The sequence below is a fragment of the Ixodes scapularis genome, unplaced genomic scaffold, assembly GCF_016920785.2.
Source record: "Ixodes scapularis isolate PalLabHiFi unplaced genomic scaffold, ASM1692078v2 PGA_scaffold3__209_contigs__length_174095766, whole genome shotgun sequence".
In the NCBI taxonomy this organism is placed as follows: Eukaryota; Metazoa; Arthropoda; class Arachnida; order Ixodida; family Ixodidae; genus Ixodes; species Ixodes scapularis.
Window position 1 is genome coordinate 124,358,487 of NW_024609868.1, and position 22,889 is coordinate 124,381,375.

Sequence of the window (22,889 nt, forward strand, 5' to 3'; positions counted from 1 at the left end):
CGGAACGATCTACTAAAACGCTCTATTGTTGCACTGTCCCTTCACCTAAAGTTATTTCTTTTTATATTTTTTTACTGCTGCACTACCGGGGAATCTTAATGGTGGGACAACATACCATCCCTGAACCCACGACGACTGGAATGGTGGTCGTAACCAGCGTCGTAAGACCAGTCTTGGGTAAGTTACTTCTAAAAAGTAATTCGTTACAATTAGTTACTTTAAGAAAAAAGTAGCGAAGTTACCGTTACAGTTACCGCAACAAAAAAGTAACTCGTTACAGTTACAGTTACTTTTAAAAAGGAACGACGTTACTTTTCAGTTACTTTTTTGTAACACAAAAAAATTAGGAAAAACTAGAAAACGCTTTTCACCAAGTTTATTTGCATAAAATTAAAAAGTGTGCTTTTTAAAACTTCATATTCTAACTTAGCCGCAGTTGCTTCTCGAAATTAGTGTCTGAAAGTTTCCCTGGTTTGATAACGAACACGTCCCTGCCCTTGTTGAACAGGCGCTCGTCTAACGCGCTGGATGGGATTGCCGTGTTGTTTCGCCGGAAAAGGTTTTTGATTGCCGGGTAGGCGTTGAGGCAACAGAGTGCCGTTTTCTGCGGTCAAGATGTTAGTAACCACCTCCACCACAGCAAAATACGCTCTGTAAGCCGGCCATGGAAGTTCTTCTTTGTTATTATCAACATTCATATCCTTGGTAGCACTAGCACATTGCTGGCTCGTTGACAGTTGCGCTAGGTTCATAGAGTCTTTGGACTTATTTCAGTTTGTACCCGGCAAGCCGGAAACAAACCCCGCGCAAACAGCAGTAAATTTTGCCTCGACTGTTGACACTACACCGGAGTAGTGGCGCTAATCATAATACGAAACATTCGTCCGCGCGTATTGTTGTTTCACGTTTGATTCACCCGATTAAATATCGTTTGCACAGAAAAAAGAAAAACCGCAGAAGAGATAGTTCTTCAAGATATTAAGATGCAAGTGTTCCGTCACAAAGTACAAGCGCGTGCTAAAGATAACTACTTTTTTTTTTCCACCAAATCTACACGTGGCTATATTCGGGTCTTGACTGGCGAGAAAGAACGTATTCACAAGTCTGTGCAAAAAATAACTTGACAGTCGAAATGTCGGAACAGACAATTTGGAAAGCGCAAAGAATGGCTAAATTGTACTCGTTCAGTGACATATTATTCATAAAAAACTGGAAAGTAACGACAAAAGTAACGTCGTTACTTTCATCGTTACCTGAGAAAAAGTAATAGAACTACAGTTACAAGTTACATTTTTAAAAAGTAACTCGTTACAGTTAGAAGTTACCAAAAAAGTAACGAAATTACAGTAACGCGTTACTAGTAACGCGTTACTACCCAAGACTGCGTAAGACTTAGTACTCAAAAAGTCCAATAAACATTGAGCAGCCTTGCAGCAGCTTCGCGTGTCATTACTATGTAAAAGTTTCTGGGGTTGAGTTCTCAAACTTGACCTCCCGAAACTCTTGAGTCTTCTGAGGAACACCCAAATTTTCTGGCAGTCTGTGATAAATTATGTAATAAGTGTATAACTACAGCCACTTTCGGCCAGTGACTGGCCGGAAGTCAATGGCTAGTGGCTGGCCAAACGTGAATGGCCAGTGGCTCGCCGAAAGTGACTTGCCAAAGGTGAATGGCAAGTCACTGGCCTAAAGTGAATGGCCAGTCACTGGCCAAATATGGATGGCCAGTCATGGCCAAAGGTGAATGGCCAGTCTCTGGCCTAAAGTGAATGGCCAGCCACTGGACAAAGGTGAATGGCCAGTCACTGGCCTAAAGTGAATGGCCAGTCACTGGCCTAAAGTGAATGGCCAGTCACTGGCCTAAAGTGAATGGCCAGCGACTGGCATAAAGTGAATGGCAAGTCACCAGACGAGGACGAAAACACTGCTATTGCCGAGCACTTTGGCCAAGCTTGGGCCATCGAAAATCTGGGTGGCCATAGTACACTTGCCAGCGATGGCCCATTCACAATGTGCTGCTTGGGATCGTCACCACTGGCGTCATGACAGTGTATTGTTAACACGACTGTGCATTGGACATACACACTTAACACACTCACATCCCTTAATGGGCATTGAATTTCCTACCTGCGAAACATGTTATTCAGACCCTACAGTAATGCATCTCTTTGTTTGCCGGAAGCTCGAACCTTTCCTTAAACAACTTTTAGCACCACTGAAAAGATTTAACATTTCATTTCATCCGTGTTTGGTGTGAGGTCCTGTACCTCAGGTCCCGCTCAAAGACTTATTCACATTCCTTCAAAAAAGTGGCCTCAAGTCACTTCTCTAATATACATGAATTTTCGGAGCCCTTTGCACTCATTACCCATTTATGTATAAGCTAAACACAGCACATTGGTTTTACCCATACGCACTAACATACTACATATTAATTAGCTAAAGAGGATCGTGGCGCTTTTTGGCCCTCGTGTTGCCCTTGCGCCATAAAACCTCACAACATCATCCTTCTAGCGAACCAAATCGGAAGCCAAAAATCCAATCCACTTAAAAACAAATATTACTTTGTCGACGAAACGTCGCAGTTCTATGTGTTTACAAAACAAGTTTCCACAAAACATCCCAGTGTCGACGAAACCTATGTTAATGTAATATGTCAATGAAACGTGTGTCCACGAAACGTGTTTCGGGGAGGCGTTATGGACCCTGCCAAGCACACGCATTTGGGCAGTCAAAGGGTTTTTCAAGGCAGCATGCAAGCGCGTATTGCTTCCGCTTCGCTCCCACCTTTGGTGGAACACAGCTTCCCTTCTGCATATACGCAGTGCCAATCACTTTCGACGTGATCAGACGCTCGTTTATCAATGTTTATTTGGATTATACACATTTCTATAAAGCGTTTGAGGGCACGTTCATTGCTGTGTTTGTGTGTTATGCATGCGCACTTTCTGGCTGGTCGCAAATGCGCGCAAGCGCTAGCTGGACTGTGGTTTAGCACGTGTGGACTGTGATGTCTGTAAACAGTGGAACCGTCTATAGTTTACACTGTGATACAAATTAGATTTAAAAAAAAACCTACACTACCAGTTGCGTGTGCCACAATCAACACATAATATCCGCGTGTGACCGTTCGCGTGGGTAAATGTACAATTGTGACGGTGTAAAATCAAGTGGCGAAATGTCGCACTCAGAGCGCGCTTTATGGCAAGCTATTGACCGAGAAAATTTTTACATTCATCGTGTGGATATTTTCATCAACCCAGAGTTAGAATGCTTCCATTTGTTCTATTGCAAACAATCAGAAGACGCAGATTACACCACGTCGGAATGTAATAAAAGACCATGGAGATGCAAACGTTACAGCCTGAGCAGTACGTGTACAAGCTTTAGCTTTTCATTCGCTCAAGAGTTTAAAATATGTCGCTCTTCCAGTCTTCATCATCGCGCGCGACATCCGTACGTACACAATATTTGACATAACATCACCTCCACCCCTTGCAACTTTGTTTTAATTTTTGCACACCCCTAATTTGTCCGCCCAAATCACCAAACTAATATTGCTACATTTCTTAATCTCTGTGTTAGCTACCCATATAATAATAATTGGTTGGCTGCAGTCATTGTACCTGTCCCAGCTGCACTCAGTTCTAAATGAAATTTTGATAATTGGTGTACTTCTCTAACATCGGCACCACTCTTGTTATGTTGTATGCCTAAGTCCTTTGTGACAGTTGTATTATGTGTTCACTAAACTGAATATCTGGAACATCTAAAGCTAAATTTTTTTTTGTGTTTTCTAGTCTCACGGTTAAATTAAAAATTGCAGTGACATAAAATGAGAAACATAAACAAAATAAAATAGTTTGTTTGTTTTTACTTCTTGATGTATTTATTTCATCAAGCTAGAATTATAGAAAACCACGTCTATTACGTCATCACGTCTTTCGTTGAAATCTATAAAGCGCCAAACACGCGTGCACGATAAAGCGGTCGACCCGTCGTACGAGTTTGACCACGTTGAAGGACGTGTAATTGGCGTCCGAGATCTTCGGGCTGATGAAAGCATGCGCACCGCCAATTTCAAATTTCCGACTTGTCGGTTCTATTGTCCTGCGTGCACCTCGCCATTAGCTATAGACGATTTTCACGTTTTGTTCTGACCACATTTGCTGGAGACGCGAACTCATAGCGTAGGCAACCGCTCCCTTTGCACGAGAATCGGTGTGTTCCACTGAACGCTCGCTCATCAAGAAACAAGGGAACGGCCAGGGATGTCAATTTCAGGAGAAAGAAAAATACTATACTGTATCGAAGCGCAACCACACGCGATTTATTGTGTTCGTGCACAAGTCCGGAAGGCGATCCATCACCATCTGTTAGTTCAGAATCACACTAACCAAGAATGGGGTTTATCGTTAAAGCGGGGGCATGCGGCCGCGTGTCATATTGATGTGACGTATTACCTTTCCTCGTTCATTACCTCCCCCTGTAAGTGTCGTATAAGTCTTTAGCACCCTTTGTATTGAAGAGACAAATTGCCATACCGATAAATTAATGCCTCCTTGTCGCCTCTGTGATAACGACCTGCATTTAACACATTGGTATCAATAATGAATAAAAGGACACCTTTCACCCACGTCCTCCAATATCGGGCTGTTAAGACGTAGCAGCGATACGAACTAGCTCCCTCCTCCCGACAGTTTGGCGTCCCTTTAAGGAGCTAAGGCCCTAACCGGTTACAATCTGATAAGAGGTCCAAGTCGCGATGACCTGGCTGTGCTTGTGCCTCTGTTGTTTTGCTCTTCAAACAGTTTCAGCAAGGCCATTTCACTCCAACCAATTCTTCTATGATCCCAACAATACGGGTAAGCGTAATTCTTACTTGATGTCGCCCGATGAGAAGCAGCATAACCTCATACCATCAATATTCAGACTTTGCTATTTTGTACTAGGTTTGTTAGCGTCAAACTGCAAGTATATTTCTGCCCCTCCTCCCCCCCCCCCCCCTCCAAAAAAACAAAAAAAACAAGCTGAAGTTTTTTTTTTTCCTTTATGTTCTTTTGCTACTACGTAGGCTTTCGTTCTGCGAAAGTCATTGTGGTTGTGAAAGAATTGAAATGTTCTTACCTGCCTTCATTTGCTGAAGGTTCAGTCAACGTTGTGTATTGCTTCCATGGGGAATAGCTTTCATATGATCAAAAAGTGAAGTCAAGTCTCGAAATCTGAGGGGCAGTTCGCCGTTTTCGACTTGAACAAACCGTGAAATGGAACAAAATGGAAGACATTTGTGCGTCTCTGTAATGCGAAATTAGAGCGCAGCTCTCGAGCTATTTTGATTTTGCGATATACCGTGCTAAACAATTTAAGGTGTATATGTATATATATGGGGGGGGGGGGGGGGGGTACTGGGAACCCAAGGAGCGACAAGCGCCTTTGATGGTGACCAGGTTCGTTCTGCCGGGCGCTCATCACGAGCACCGGCTAGCCCCGAGGGCCTGGTGACGATTTTATTATCTTCTAAAGGGGGGGGCTGTGTCCAAGGCTTAGTGGAGTTTGATTAGATGGGCCAACGCGCCAGTTCTTGTTGCACATCACCACGCTGTCCACCATTCTGCCGAAGCGGCTGAAGTAGTTCAACAGGGCATCCTGTGTCGTCTCCCAGCTGAGACCACCGACAGATATTTTATCCTCTTCTTCGGTGTTCCGTCGTGCCATCGCTGTGTCGATTTGAAACTTGGAAACATGACATTCGCTAGTGGCCAGAAGGTTGAGGCGTGTGCAGAGATATGGTCGGGGAGGCAAGTGTGGCTAGTCATCGTCGATGCAAACGTTGTCAGAAGGATGGGTGCGCAGTCTTTCGGGGCATGATCTGGAAACAACAATCAATGCGGCCACCACATGCACGGACGTGAAAGGCCGAATGGATGTCATTACGCTGCCAATATGGTGTTGCTGGTGCTCGATGTGTAGGTCCCCTCGTGAGCGCCGGCACTTGGAGATAAGGAACACTCCATAAAGAACGCTCTGCAAGGAGCACACAGCGTCGGTTTCTCCTCGTCCGTGTAGACACAGGGCGCATCTTGGGCGCTCCGCTCTTGTAGAATGCGGCCCCGAAACGGCGGCCGAATCAAGTCCGTGAGGCACCTGGGGCTGATGGTCCAAGTTCGGCCTGGATGCGAACGCCACAAGTGTATTCTGCTCCATTATGCACCAGGTGGCCGCCTCGCCGCTTTGGGTACTGCGTCGCCAGAATGTCCGGTGGAAAGCCGGCCTTCGGGAGCACTGGCGTGGCTGTGTGATGTTCGAGCCATGAAGGGAACGGGACCGGTTGTGGAGTTGGGGCCGCGGGGGGTTATGTTGGGCTCCCAGCATATCTCCGGGTGAGCGGAAGCGTAAAGCGTGGTTAATTAGAAGAGCTATGACTGTTATTTAGAAGCCGTCACGTGCATCCCGTTCAATAAAGGGTCGCAAGCCGTTAATGGTAGTAAGTCCGGTGATAGAAACTGCATCTCGGCATCAGAGTCGGTATGCTAAATGCGAAACGCGTGCTGCGACTACGAGAGGGCCTTCCCATCGCCTGGCTAGGGAAGCTGGGAATCCTTTATCGGCGCACTGAGCGGGTGGGTTCGGCGGAAGACTAGGTCTCCGATAGAGAATTGTACGTCCTTTCCACCTTCGTTCTATTGCACTCTTAGATGGGGCCGGCTACTGGGCCGCCCATAGCCGTGACAAGTTAGATACAACTTTCCACGGTTTAATAGCCGTGACAGCATATCACGGTTCTCTAGCGGTGAAAGTTGGATCTCGGTGTCACGGTTATATTACCGTGACATTATGTCACGACTAGATAGCCGTGACAAGTTCGATCTCGGTGCCACGGCTGTATTGCCGTGGCACCGAGATGTCACGGTTATATTTCCGTGACATAATGTCACGGCAATACAGCCGTGATATCAGATCCAACTTCTCACTTTATATTTGTGATATCTCAAGTCAATACAAGCGGCCCATATTCAGTCGATCTGTTGAAGATGGCCGTCCAGTTTGCTGCCTTTTTTCGGCCGGCCGTTTGTACACTTTCCAGCACCCATGGATCTTACAAAGAATGACAAAACCAGCGACTCACACCGTTACAAACCTATTTATTAGATTAAGCCGAATGTTCCTGTTGGCATACTTTATAATAACATAAACAACACACTCAACGACTTATGTAAACCAAAGTGTTGTACAGGGTTTACGCTTAAAACATAAAACTAGAAAGCAAGCGTTTTTTTTTTACCTTAAGTGACACCATTAAAATAGAAACAAAAACTTAATTTTTGAGAGTAGTTATTTTCCAACAGGTTACTTTGTCAACCCGAAAAATATCATGTTGGGGAAGACTGCAGCCAGGTGAATAGTGCATGATAAAGACTGCAACCAAACATTCCGAGCTCCGGAACTGTATAAAAAAAAGCTAATCAGTTATTGAACGAATCGTATACCATTTCGTCACACGAAAGTTAAATGCACAGCAAAATCTCGCAATTCCTGGCCGGGTTCTAAGATTATCACAAGGTCAGCGTGAGCGCTTTTCAAACCCACATATGTTAGATATCGTTTTTTTTTTTTTTCTTTTTGTTTTGAGCATGCAGATCCTTCGACCTCGGCGTACTATTTCAACAATACTGGGGTGGTTATTTATAAGGTCAGATAATTGGTAATCAAGTTTGATCGAATAATTCACCAAAACGATGAATTATTAGAGCTCCCCTCTGAACACCCGTCTTGAAAAAAAAGTCTGATTTTGCTTGTTTTATCATAGATCGAAATGCAGTCAAAAATTATAAGGTACAGTAGCACAAACACGCGTACTAAAAGCGCGACGCCATGGTGCATGGGTTTCGCATGATCGCTTTTGCCGGTGACAACAAACGCACGATAAGACGTTCAGCGCCGTGACATAGCATTTTTTGGCTCTGCTTGATTGACCTCATTGACCTGGTATGTCGGCTGCGCTCTGACTTACAGCGAAAATGAATTTGAACGTTCATGTCGTGCAGAAGCTCTTTTATTCACGAAATGCTGACAAGGCGTGTCTTATATAGGTTCTTAATCGTTTATTAACATTCTTCACTGATTGACTGACTATCTTTTTAATTTTTGAATAGTTGAAACGATAGCTATTGGCTCGTGAGCCTCCAACGAAGTCGCTTTGCCAACCCTGCAGCGCGGAACAAAGCCAGTATCAAAAAAAAATTTTTTTGCCCAGCTAGGCACTCTCGATCGGGTCGATAAGCTAGCTGGGCCCCGCTTCTGTGCGAACTGGGCACTGCTAGCAACAGCGGGCGTTGGACCTAGCACCAGGTCCAACGCCCTTCGTCCGCTGCCACCCGCTAGTCCCACGATACGCGAAACGACGCCATGTTGAGAATTAGGCAGTAAACGCACAAAATTCTTCCGGCTGTCTGTGCTACCTTTTTTTTTTTTTCAGTCAGCGTATTTGCGGCTTTTTGGAAGCCACAAAAAATGGGTTTCATTTTTTTTTTCTATTTTCAATATTGACTGTGTGCCTTCAATGATCCACGACTTTGATTAAATTTGGTGGCCGCGTCGAAACCTTAGAGAACGGCCCGTGACCACGGGAAAGAAAGTGAGCGCGACTCAAACCGGCCAGTTCTCGATCAGCGATTTTCGGGCGGAAAGAAACCGAATTGCGAGCCGCAAATTCTGTTCTGGGTAGTTGGGCTCTCATATGTCACGTATAACTAAAAACCTCGGCGAGCATAAATACCCTGTCAGTGTCCCTTTAATAGCACACACTTGGATTCAAAGCCCCTTGATGTCAAGTACTTCATCAAGGCGTTTATGTGGTTTGGCACTTTGTTCTGACTGGTTGCGTCTTTTTCGCCATTGACACTGAGATTGAAACATAACTGTACAGTGATGCGCACATTCTCGTTTACCGGTGATTTGCAAAAATGACGGTGCCCCATGAAATACTGCAGACCACAGGTTCGTTGCCGCCATTAGTATGATAAAAGTTAAACTGCAATTTGAGTCGCCAGATGGCATTGAATTCCGAAAAGGGTCTACTGGTTCAAACTTGACAACCACCATAGGTGATCCGCGTGCTGCAGACAGATGCGAGAGAGAAAAGTGGGGAGGAGGCCCGCCCGTAAAAACTGCGTCGCGCGGCATAAATATTGCTCGAATTAACTTATCTTTTCGTGAAAAATATATTTTGACCAGCGCTTCGTATTGAGGCTGTTCGTAAAAAAAAGTGTTTGCGCTGGAGTGCCCCTTGGGCGAGGTGATCATAAGAATGCATTTAATGAATCCTTGGCTGCAGTTCCACGGCAGACATTGAGGGGATGAAAACTTCTACGTTTAACTTACAAGCAAATGCGATATTATGTAAGGATCCGTGCTTCTCTCAATAGCATGATAACATTTGGAGGCGTGTACAAGAAATACCGTATTATAGGAAGAAAAGAAACTAATGTTGGCAACTGGTGACAATCTTTGATTAAGCTTTTTACTACCTATTAGCTGGAGCCTTTCAATTTACAAGGTACTGACACTTATCATGAAACTACTGCCTTGAATGACACATTACACAAAGAGTTCTAAGATACATGAACAACTTCTTAGGCATAAGAATTGATATTCAACTTTGTGCAAAGCTTAATCCCAAAATGTCTACGCTCAAAACGCATTTACGGTACAGCCATATTAAAAACAAATACCCGAAAATACAGAATGCCCCCCCCCCCCCAAAAAAAAAAAGAACAAACAATTACATGCCAAAAAAGCCCGCCGAATTTAGAAACCTCACGGGTCAAGTTGTACCTAGTCTCAAAACTGTCTCTCACTGGTAACTTTTCAGTGCTAAAATTTAAAGTCTCAACTACGAGTACAAAAAGAAATGAGAAAAGGAAAACTGATTTTTAATTGCTTTTTTAACGACGAAAAGGGGAGACACAGCCTCCGGAAATAGTAAGCAAACCCCTTCTCTGTCACTAAAACACAGGCAAAAATCAGTTGTTTTTATTTTCAAAGTTGAGGTTTCAAATTTACACACAAAGAGATGACCAGTGAACGATATTTTTGTAAGCAGTTACAACTTGATTCGTCACGTTTCTGATTTTTGCGGGCTACTTTAGTAAATAAACTTTTTTGGGGGATACATTGTATAATAAATAGGCAAAAAAGCACAAATGGCACGAACAACACATGTGGGTAAGAGGCATTATCTGGTCAGCCCAATTTTTAGATTACAAATGAAATTTTCTTGACCAAGCCAGTTAGTTTCTAATGCCCGTGCCACACGGGCAACTCGAATGCCATTTACAACGAATGACATTTGAACGATCGGCCAATCAGCGCGCGACACTCCAAGCGTAGCGCATTCAACGCGCGACAGATTCGGAGCCGATTCGTCGATCATACGAATGTCATTCGTTGAAAATGGCATTCGAGTTGCCATTGTGGCACGGGTATTAGTCATCCACGCACGCTCAAACCCTGCCACTCCTTATAGCATACATTGCACGAGCCCAAGGGTTTGGGAGAAGGCGCTTGAGTAAGTCAGGTTTTTCAATTAGTATATGGGGATGCATAGAACAAGAGCCCTCTTCAAGGAAGACGATGAGTTGAGTTGGGTGACCTCCATTGGCTCTGCACTGCACAAGATGGCTTTGCTGTCGGTCCCAAATATATGCGAGGACCTGGCGATTTTCCGGGTAGTATGGGCATGTCACCGTGGAAGGCATAGTGACACAGGGCTGATCACTAGCGGCTTTACACTTGTTCCGGTGTATAAAATGCCAAAATCTACAATCTCGTCTGATCCTAGTTTAAAATACCATACGGGAGGATCAAAAGTTCAGCCCTTTTGCGAACTGAATAGGCGTTCCCGCACAACTGACCCTCCATAGACATCGATACTTAATTAAGCAAATAGGAGATGAAAATAACAATATAACTTGGACCTTCCGCTTTTATTTTCGTTGACGGTTTTTAAGAGCCAAGTTATAATTGCAGATACAAAGCTGATCTATTGAGGTTCAACCAGTTCATATAATTTTCGGGTTCACAAATACAGAGCTTCGACTGACGTAACTCGGTACCTAGAAACTGCGTCCTTTGCACGTGCGGCCAAGCTTCAACAGCACGAATAGCACGATTTGCAAAGCTCGCGGAAGTCCGAGGCAACATAATTTCCACATTATCAATCGGACCCTTAGTACCTGGGCATGGCAACCAGACTCACATCAGGTGAAAACTCTACATTTCATCTATTATTTTTTGCATTTTTGTCATTTAATTTTAAAAGTCGACGCAAGCACGCAGACACTGGCGCCAATGGCCGCATTCGGAAGCGGCCATTGGCGCTTCCGAATCGGACCAAGTGAATTTGGCATAACAAGTCGGGGATGGTCACTGGTAACAATGATCAACATCTCCTTGTATCGACTGTTTACATCGAGCCTGCTTACCAACCTTCAAACTTTAGTATTTTGAGGCCTGCACTTACTTCTTATCGCAATTACCAGGCCAACATTTGGTCTACGGGCCGGCGTCGTCTAAGAGAGACGACAAGCAGAAACATTTGAAAGAGCAAACGACAGTTCGAACGATCAGGCGGCCGTTCGAACTTGAAGATGCACTGAAGGTAGTACGCAGGTGGTCCACACAACTTGACGGTTTTCTGTCATTTATGTTGGAACAAAACAAATAAATCTGATGGCCACAAGTATCAGTGAATTCAACCCAAAGTGCTTTCCGCCCAAGCATTCGTTGTCCGACGGCGTCTGCTTTTCCCTTTTCACGGCTCATATCCAAATTCTCGGACGAACCGAGCACGTAAAAAATGACCTTCAAACCTTTCTCGACTCTTTTGGTACGGCCCCAGTCGCGGCGTTTTGGTGAGAAGGCAGGTTTTTGCCTGGTTCCTTTCAAAGCAACGCAGGAATACACGTCTGGAATGGGGACTTCTGCCCACAGCCCCTGATCAGAGGTGCGCCCGACGCGCCACCACCGCGCCGTGACGTCACAGAGTTGAGTTCGTATATAGCCGTGACGTTTGCCGGCCCCAGATTAAAATAGTTGTTGAAATATGGTTGAAATATCTTAGGTAATATTCAATCAATTGATTTGTTATGAGCTTAATTCATGTTACGATTATTAGTATATTACTTCGAGTGACTAATAATTGAACACATTTATATAAGCCTAATTGATATTGACGACTTTCTTGATTCCTTCGAGTTATTATACCACCAATTGATCTATTATGGGCTCAATTCACAATTATATTACCCTTTTGATTACTTTGACTTGCATTTGACACAATGGACTATAATTCGGCCTAATAGACATTTTGATTACTCTTTTTATTACTTTGAGCTAATATTCAACCAATTGATTTATTATGAACTCAGTTGATAGAATGAAACTGTTCATCATTTCCCATGACCTAATATACTTTAATTCGGTCTAATTCACATTTTGGTGGTTCTCTTTATTACTTTTTTTACAGCTTGTTTAGACATTACATAATGTCTGCGGCACCAGGAAAGAAGTCTTGTTGGTCTGACGAGGTCTTGGTGCCGCTGAGTAAATGCAATAACACAATATTTTATATAAACTCTATCGACATGCAAGCGCAGTGACACACATTAAAAATGCTTCAACAACGAAGCATAAAAATCAAAACTTGTAAGAATAAAAACAGCCATAACGTCAAGCACTGCTAAAAGCAATAATACAAAATTTTCTATTTCAGTTGTTTTACGTAGCTACCACCAAAGTTTTTTTGTTTGTTTTTTTAATATTATGTTGTATTTGCTCATAGGGATACCAAATGTAATGAATGTATGAAGATGACTCTATGTGTTAAGAAAGCTTGGAAATAAATATGCAAGTGTTTGTGAGCCAATGTTAGTCCTAATTTTTGGAATAACCTACTTTTCATTGCGAGTGTTATGATAGTGATCGGGTATAGTTCAGAATGATGGATAGGTTGGCTCTTGGAGTCTATGTCCTGGAAAATGTGAAGTGCGAGTCTATAAATGTATGGTTTATCTAATTTCAATAGTCTATATTTTTTGAAAAATGGAATACTCTGTGCGCCATATTCACAATTATCTATCTACTCAGCGAACAGCTTTTTTCTGCAGAATATGAAGATGTGTGATATTTGTCTTTGTCGAGTGACCCAGACAAGAAAGCAGTGGTAGACATTGCTATATATTAATACATAATAGAACTGGTACTTGAGCCATTCCGTTAGAATATATCTAGCAGAGAAAATCAAATCAACTGATTTCGAGATTTCGTTTCTTATTTTGTTTACACGGCTAGTCCAATTCAAATGTTTATTAAATCAGCCTTCAATACATTTGAGATCATTTACGCGTTACACTTCAGTATTTTCGAATTGAAGTTTAAAATTTGTATCGAGAGTCCGGTTCATGGAGGAAAATATTAATTTATTTGGCCTCTTTTGTATTTAGCCATAAACCATTTTCAATTAGCCAGGATGAAAGTTCGAATAAATATTTGTTGACTGTAAACTCTAGCTCGCTATGATTGGCTCCAGAAAAAAAGGCATTTGTATCATCGGCGCATAACATTAAGTCTTAAAAAAGTGGTACATTAGGTATATTATTAATATAAATCAGACACAGCAAGGGCACCAATATCGAGCCTTCTGGCACGCGGTATTTTATTAATCCTAGTGGTGATTTTGCGCTATTGCAGACCGTATACTGTGTACGAGATGTAAGGTAGTTAGTGATACGTTTGTCCGCAGTTCCTCATATGTCTATGCCTCGACTTTTGAAAGAAGAGTGTCGTGTTTTATAGAGCAGAATGCTTTATGAAAATCGATAAATATCCAGTTGTGAAGAGTTGATTTTCTATATTATGTATTATTCTACCTTTGATAAGCAAAAGTGCTAATTTAGTTGTTTTGCCCTCCTGAAAGCCATATTGCTCTTTGATTATGACATAGTGCTTGCAAACAGGTTTCTGGAACCGTTCGGTAATTATCCTTTCAATTATTTTCAAGAACAGAGGCAACACTGATATGCAAAAACAGTGAGTGCGTAGGCGAGCTGGAGGATGTTCATCATTATGTACAATGCCCGATACTGTGCTAAAAGCTGGTAAACTTGGTCAAAAAGAAAAGGCGTTCTTTTCCCCTGTCTTTTTTCTTCGACGAAGTTTCCCAGCTTTTACCACCGTCTCGGGTATGCTACATGATGATCGACTGATGTGGGCCTCTAAATACCCATGTTGGGAGCCGCCCTTACTGAGTGTTGAAACTTTCGCTATTTTCAGTTGATCAGAAAATATGCCAGTTGCAACGATACAGATGAATATATGGTTAAAGGGGTGTGAAATAATGAGAGATACACATTTAATGGGCACCATTTTATGGTCATCGACGCCACAGGCTGCATTATTTTTAGAGACAATAGAACCATTATCATTTCCTGTTGAGTGACAAATACAGAACGATCAAACTCGGGAGGGTATTTTTAAGGTATTTTCTATGATGACCAGGTTGACTTGTAGACGGGGATTCACCAGTCGCTAGAAACTGTGAATTAAAATTTGTCGATAGTTTAGGACCTGATTAATATACACCATCTATTTTTAAATCAAAGAGGTAGTTATATCGAAGCTCAAGTCTGATAATTTCATTACCCGACTCCCATATAATTTGTTGGTCATTTTGTATGTATCTGAACTTTCGCTGAACAAATGTCTCTTCTGATATTCAAATATACAGGTTCCAGCGAATTTTATATATCTTTTTATTATTTCTATAAAATGCATTAATATCATCTGGCAGCATTAAGATTATAGCGCTCTTTCCTGCCTCCCTCGTTTTTCCTTCCTCGTTGTTTGGCCCTTATAAATATTTTATTATGTTCAATGAAATGGTTGTGTTTTAGTTCAAACAAATCGAGAATAAATTTTACTTTTCCCTACCCTACGGAAAAGTTCTCGAGTAATCCAGGACTTTCTGATTTTTCTTATTTATTCTTTTAAACCGCAAGGCAAATGATGCCTCATGATTGTTATTTAGGGTTTCGTGAAATATACTTTTTTGGGTTGCCTTCATGTAAGATATTTCCCCAGTTGCGTTCCAGCAATGAGGCATAGAATGTAATCAACGCTTCCTCTGATATGTAACGGTGCATTCGTGAAGCCGGTTCATTACACTTCGACTCATCCTACGATGGACTAAAGGCCAAAGCCACGGGCCGCAAGGTCCAATCGCCTTACACGCTAGATAATGACATCTTTAACATTGGTTAGGGGTGGACGAATAAGACTCCGAATCAAAAAGCGCTACATCATTTCTATAGCTTCGACGCTACAAAGGGCCTCTATGTCGTGGCTTTCTTTGCAATGTAAAATTGTTGAGTCACTCAGTGCTCGTAGATTCGAACCACTGTACGCCCCTTCCCATCAAAAACCCGAGACGCGAGCAGCGACACGTGCATCGAAGCGAAATACCGCGCAATTTTTAAGTGGCTTGTGATTGGATCTGGCGGTCCGTAGCTTTGGCCTTTAGTCCATCGTAGGGTAAGACAAAGCATAGTAGGTTTTGTTTTTTATTTTAGGAGAAATACAAAAAGTGGGCATATGATCACTTCTTCCAGCGGTTATTACTCCATATAGCATATCATCTGATTGAAAGATTGTTCCGCATGGGTATACTAATGTGGATAAAGCGGATGTTACAAAGGTGAGAGTGTGAATCCTATTGTAGCATGTAAAATACTGGATAAGAGTTAGCAGTTATATCTGCTGTGCATTTTCTACGAATTGGTCAATATTTATTTCTGCAACAAGGATAATTTTAAGATTAAGGGTGCTTGCATATTGTAAAACTGAACCAACGGTTTCTACAAATGTACATCTATTTCTACAGGAGGGTAATATAAGCGAACAACAAGAATTCCTAAATAATTTATAGTGATTCTTTCATAATCACGGTTTGATACAGATAACTTTGTATTTACATAAAAATCAATATATTCTTTTTATATATAAGGCAACACTGCCACCAGTTTTCTCGGGTCAATTTGCACTCTCGCAGCGGCACCCATCCAAATAAATATCACTGTTACGAAACCAAGTTTCGGCAAATGCTAAAACATCAAATATCATTTCTAAGGTATTAACAAAACACTCATATTTATCAACCTTGTTGCGTAAACTTCTAGGAGATTCAAATAAAGAATGAAAAAGTTGTTGGACAGTTTGCAACTAAATGCATTAAACGCTGCTGCATCAAATACCTGTGACGCATCAGTAATTCCTCCCCCTCCAGCGCCATCATCATCTATTACAGCTTAGTTTATCTTTGAGATATCTTGCTTGCAGGAAATAAACAAAAAAACCTCCGATTCATCCGTCTGCATTGCGAACATCTTGCCATTATATATGTCCAGGCGTGCTTTTAGGTTTTTTTTTCCTTTTCCTCGCAAAAACTACGCACAACTTTGTTTGTTTGTTTTTGTTTCTTTGTTGTTTTTTTGCGATAAGTGTTGGTTTACGAAGATCGGCTTGACTTCAGGGTTCAAGTGCCCAATCGTTCTGGGAGTTTACCTTGTCTTGCGGGGCGCCGCATTAAATTCCTTACGTATTTTTCTTATAACAGAACGAACGATCACGTTCTCACAACTCGTTTCCATGAGCGGGGAACAGCGTGACAGATGTCGATGTCCGAATCTTCGAGCGAAATATTCACGAGGGATCCTATGTTTTTAGCGATCTCAGTAGCATGTGTGCCGTTTCGCTTTGGGATGCCCTTTATTTCGACGTTATTCATTTGACTGTACTGGTCGAGGTTCTCGTCTTCGGATTGCATTTTGTGCAGCTATTCCTTTAGGCACTTGTTTTTTTGTTTTGTTTTTTCTATGTACTAACAAACTTCTTGGAGTTTTCTAACGTCTGTGGTTAGCTCTTTTATATTTTCAAATGCCGTTCTAAAGTCCTCTATCTGTGGCACTTTTGCATGCTTCAACACTAGTTTTTGAGTGCTCGTGACTTCGTTCTCATGTCCCGTTTGCAATATTCTATAGCCTTTAAAAAAATTTACATTTCTTCTTTGGCCATACTTTGGGCATAGGAAATCACAAATATATAGAAAAATTTCACTTCTTGTCGGCAGCAGTAGCACACAGCAAACAAAAAGGTTAGCATGCCAAAATTTGATTGATTATGTGCTCAATTCCCATTAATAATGCTCATTTAATTACTCCAGCTTACTTTTGACACATTCCGCCTAATTGACATTTTGATTCCTATATTTATTACTTTGATCTAATATTTAACCAAATGATTTATTATGAGCTCAAGTGATATTGTTAGGGAGAAGAAGACGAAGCTGGAAAAGGAGGGCCAAGCTGCGCGCGCCTCCAGCTGACGAACAACGATCTCGTCTCTCGAACACCTGTAACCAGTCCTTATTAAATCACCCTTTTAACATCCCCACAATATTATCATTACCCTTTTTGATTATTTTGACTTACTGTTGACCTAATTATTTCGGCCTAATTGATATTTAGTGGCTCCCTTAATTACTTGTAGTTAATATACCAAAAGTTGATCTATTAAATTGAATTCACAATATTATTACTATTTTGATTACTTAGAGTTACTTTTGACCAAATAAGCTTTACATTCGGCCTAATTGTCATTGTGATGGCATACTTTCTGGGAGGTAGTATTCACTCAGTTGAATTACTAATGACAATGGGTTTTAAAAAGGCTTAATTGACACTATGGTAACTTTTGAATATTGCGCCTTATTATACCACCATTTGACCTGTTGGAGCTCAATCCAAGTTATTGCTTTTTTAATTACTTCGTAACTTTTGACACTATGAACTTTCATTCGGCCTAAATGATATTGGATGACTTATTTGATTAGTTTGAACTAATATTCAACCAAAATTTTTATTATGAGCACATTTGACATTACGAATACTCTTTTGGTTACATTTGTTATATTGATTAGTTGAACTTTAATTTTTCCTAATTGACATTTTTGTGACTCTTGATTACTACAAACTAATATGCAATCAAATTAGCTATTATTAGCTCAGATCACGTTATTATTATTCTGATTACTTCGAGTTATTTTTCACCCACTTGACTTTAATTCGGCCTAATTTACACTGCAATTTCTATTTTGATTACTTTGGGCTAATAGTCCATTACATACATCAATAGGTTGAATACTAGCCCAAAGTAATCAAAAGTGTTATCCCGATTTCAATTAGGTCGCATTAAAGTTCATCGAGTCAACAGTAACATGAAGTAATGAAAAAGTAATATAATAATGTGATTTGAGCTCATAAATAGATAAATCGGTTGTATAATAACTCGCAGAAATCAAGAGGATCACGCAAATAAAAATTATGCCGAATTAAATTTTATACGATAAAATAGTAACTCAAAGTAATAAAACGAGTAGTCGTAATGTTAACTACACGCATAATAAATCAATTGGTTGAATGTTAAAAACAGTAATCAAAAGAGTTGTCACAACGTCAAGTAGGCCGCATTAAAGTCCATCGGGTCAAAAGTAACTCAAAGTAATACAAAGGTAATATTACTGTGAGTTCTGCTCATAATAGAGCAATTGATTGTAAAGCTCTAAGTACTCGATTTTGTCAATAAGATATACGTTGGACCGATTAAAGTCCATTGAGTCAATTATAACGCGAAGTAATCAAAAGTGTATACATAATGTCAACTATGCTTATAATAAATAAATTGGTCGAATAGTAACACAAAGTAATCAAGAGTCCTCAGAATGTTATGTAGGTCAATTAAAGTCCATTGCGTCAAAACTAACTCAAATATTCAAAAGAGTACCAATAAAGTGATATGAGCTCATAATAGATTAGTTGGTGGCATAATAACTCGAAGTAATAATTTAGCTGTCACGCCGATGTTCATTATCTCGTTAACATATCAATTAAATAAAAGCGGTCCTAAAATGCTGCCTTGAGGTACCCCAGTACTTATTGGTTGTATAGTTGAGCAGGAACTAATGATGTTAACGTACTGCCTGCTAACGCAGGCAGTACGTTAACGTCTGCTTTTTTTTTGTGCAAACATATATGTGACCTGCCAAACAAATATTTTCGGGGCTACGCAATTTAATTTTAGTTCAATTTAAGTTATTGATTCCTTAGGGACCCTTCTCCAAGTCAGTGGTATCAATATCGAGGAGTAATAAAAAGAGTAGTAATAAATAGCAATTGTACTTTTATCGTCTGAAATGTATCATTTATAAATCGAAGTAATGAAAACGAAAAACAAAACGTCAATTCAGTTAAAGTCGAGTGCGCCATTAATAACTCGAGGTTACCAAAACACTAATCACCATGTCAATCGTGCGACCAGTGACTCCAGGTAATCGAAATAGCAATCAAATTAGCAGTAGTCCCCAACAAAATCTAATTGTATAAACACATGCTCTAATTTATCAAAAGTGTAAGCCAAACCCGACCACTGCAAACGAAAACATGCTAGAATATATTTTGAATCGAATTGACTGACCACGGTATTAAAATGAGTAGAGCTGGGATTAAGTTTAAGGGTACTTGAATTAAATTGAATGGCACTTGGATTAAATTGACCACCATTTGGATTAAAATGAAAGGGAAAACCTGTACAAAGATCGCCAAAAAGATTCCGGTCTCTACATTCAGACAGGCCGACGAAAAAACTGAGAGCATAAAAAGCAAAATAATTTAATTAGTAAAATTATTCATACTAAAATAATTAATTAAAAAAATTGAATGAAAAGTAATTAATTACAATTTACAAGTAACGCGTTATGTATAAATCTGGCACTCGACTATTCGGCCACGGCCGACGATGGAATCTAGAAATTGACACCTGTGTTAGGCTCTAGTTTTATATCGCTACTGTATAGACGTTTAGCTCTTGCAGAAGAAACACACAACTAAGATTGCGCGATATACTTTGTATTAGGTATTGTACATAATTTGAAGTAAATGATCTAGTGATATAAAGGCATCTCTGAATGCCGTCTCTTTGGCAAGTCCATTACTAAATTTAGCCGAACTATGTGTAACGAGTGTGTGTACTCTCGTTTACAACAAATTGTGAAACAAACACTTCTTCGGCAGGTGGATTTGTTTGAACTGCCAATACTCAAGCTTACTCTTTCTCTCTTCCAGATCTTTTTGAAGGCGACATCATGATTCGCAATAAAACGGTAAGCTCCTTTTTTACTTTTTATGTGTGCAAAAATAGTTGTGACCTGCCAAAGAAATACTTTTTCGGGGCTACTCATCTTTATTTTTTTAGTTCTATTTAAGTTATTGATTCCATAGGGGCCCTCTCCAAGGGCGTTTTATTAGGAGGCGCCTGGCAAAGTTAGCAATATGCAATAAAAAAAGCTCGAAAAAACAACAATAACACTCGCAATACCGCGAGTAAAACTAAAACGAACTAAAATGCAGTGCAAAATCAAATAAACGCCAATGAGCGCACAATTGGTAACACATATGTTCCTAAAAAGTGCGACGACTTTTTCATCGCAAACACCGTCCTACGCAAATGAAGTGGATATACAGACGCTCAGAAAAAGTACCAAAGTAGAGTACTCACATGTAAAGACAACCAGCTAGCACACCGTGACGGTTGCACGCACCGTGCTCGCGAACTACGCACCCTGCAGGGGGGATCGGTGGCCGAGTGGTCTAGCGCACACCAGCTTGGAGCACGTGGAGCGAAAGCTCGCGCTGCAGAACCCAGGGATCCTGGGTTCGCCCCTGCCCGTTTCGATCTGGATGAGCATCGTACCGGCGTGCGGTCGTGTATCACTACTGCGTGATGCACGTTAAAGACCCCAGGCTAGCGGCTGTACCGCACTGGCTAAATTTCTCATCTACAGCTGGGAGACTCGTCGCCCCTGTGAGGCAGACCAAGTTCCAGGCTGTATAAACACACACACAACCCAATTTTTTTTACGCACCCTGCACGCTTGAACGCCTCTCTCGAATGAACGAGTTCAAGAGGAGGAAAACAGTTTAGGCGCTCCAGATGGGATTTAAACAAAGGTGATAAAAAGGGGGTGACTAGCTGCTTTTGAAAAACGCACGGTCAAAACAAAGAAACACCATCTTCCCGAGGGGAACCATAGGGTGATGCGGAGCATCGCGGATCGTTATTAACGGTGTTAGTAACGTTGTTGAACTTCACGGTCCCGAACCTCAGGTTCTGCTGCTCGACGTTCACGAACCAACGCGGCTTCCCGTTCTCGAAGGTCGCGTTCCGCCGCTCGCTTCGTACGTTTACGTTGAACTTCACGGTCCCGAACCTCAGGTTCTGCCGCTCGACGTTCTCAAACCGCCGCTGCTTCACGCTGTCGTAGTTCAGCATCCGCCGCTCGACGTTGACGAATGGACGCCGCTTCTCGTTGCCGTAGTTCAGGGTCTGTCGCTCGCTTCAAGCGTTTGCGCTCAGCGTCGCGTGCTCTTCGCTGCGCAGCTTTGTTTTCAGTGGACGTAGCGTTGCTGTTAGTTTGTGGGGTGGTGCTGACGCTTGCTTGCGCCAACCCACTAACTGAAGGGACTGTTGCTTCCATCACACTTCATCAGAAGAACGGAGTGAAGTGTTGTCAACAGCGGGTGAACTGAACGCGCGCAGCGCGCTACCGCTGCTTATATTCACACTTGAAGGAGAAGAGACTAGAGGAGGAGAGTTGCGCATGCGCGCGCGGTGTGAGTAGAAGCGAACGCACGCGAAGTGCACGCAACTTGTAGAGAGAGAGAGCGGAGAGAGTAACGCGCAGCTGTTGGAGAGAGGGAAGGAGGAGAGTTGCGCATGCGTAGTGTGAGTGCAGACTACGACGCCGCGGGACATATACCCAAGCAAGAGATGCTCCGCATCTAAAAAAAAATTAAGCAGTGTCCAAGGTTTTGGTCTGCTCTGGGCGATTGGCGTCCCGACGACATGCGCCACAATGTCAATCGCGCTCGTCGAGGCTGCGGTTTTAGGCGCCTCCAGATTTTGTCACTGTGGAACGAACATGCCCCCGGCCGTCGACTTTTTGTTTTTATTTTGACGTTTATGTTTGATTTTCCTCTCCTTGAGGATATTACTTAGCAAGAAGAAAAAAAAACACGCAGAGGCACACACAAAGAATAGCTCCTTAGCCACTTGGCATAGTTTCACATTACGATGTCCCACGACGGGTGCTACGAGCTGCCTGCGAAATCCATAGCTCGTAACTTGTCGCGTGACTTCGGGCTCCCCGCTTCGCACCGCTCAACCGGAATGTCACTTGGCTCCCTTCGAGATATGGATTGCCTTCGGTGGCTCGTAGCGTCCTTTGCGGTTCATGGTAAGGTGAAACACAGTACCATAGAAATGTACGCCATCGTGCCGACTCGCCAGTGACAAAAAGCGCTGCGCATAGACGTGAAATCACTTTTTTTATTATTATTATTCCGTTCTTTCTACGTTGCTGACAATTGCTAAGTCAAAACTAAGCCGCTGACACCACCGTCGCAAATATATAATGGACCTTTTCCGAGAAGCGTTCTGCGCACGCTCGAGCGCCCAATGCCAAGCGGCGGAAGTCGGAACGAAAAATCGAGGAAATTCGGAAGGAGGCTGTATATCAGCGAGTAGGACACGTAACTGAAGCGTACATATAATTGTGTTACACAAAAAAAGAACGTCGACGGAAAGGAAAACACGACGTTTGGGTGGACGCCACGGATGCCCCTCTTTAAAGTCTCGTTGGGCAGGCGCCGCTGCTCAGAGAGCGAAGAAACTAATAGCGTAGCTCCCATTATCGATTGGTAGCGCAGGTAGGTCACTTCCTC

The 22,889-nt window shown here is 42.0% G+C and overlaps 1 protein-coding gene across 1 annotated transcript in view; it reads left to right on the forward strand.

Moving 5' to 3' along the window:
• The first annotated feature begins 4,765 nt into the window (after window positions 1–4,765).
• The window catches only part of LOC115320225 (zinc metalloproteinase nas-14-like), a 100,071-nt gene continuing 81,947 nt past the window's right edge, over window positions 4,766–22,889 (forward strand). The window contains exons 1-2 of the mRNA XM_040213241.1: window positions 4,766–4,865; window positions 20,232–20,269. Of these exons, the coding sequence (XP_040069175.1) occupies window positions 4,766–4,865; window positions 20,232–20,269 (138 nt within the window). The remainder of the gene's footprint in view (window positions 4,866–20,231; window positions 20,270–22,889) is intronic.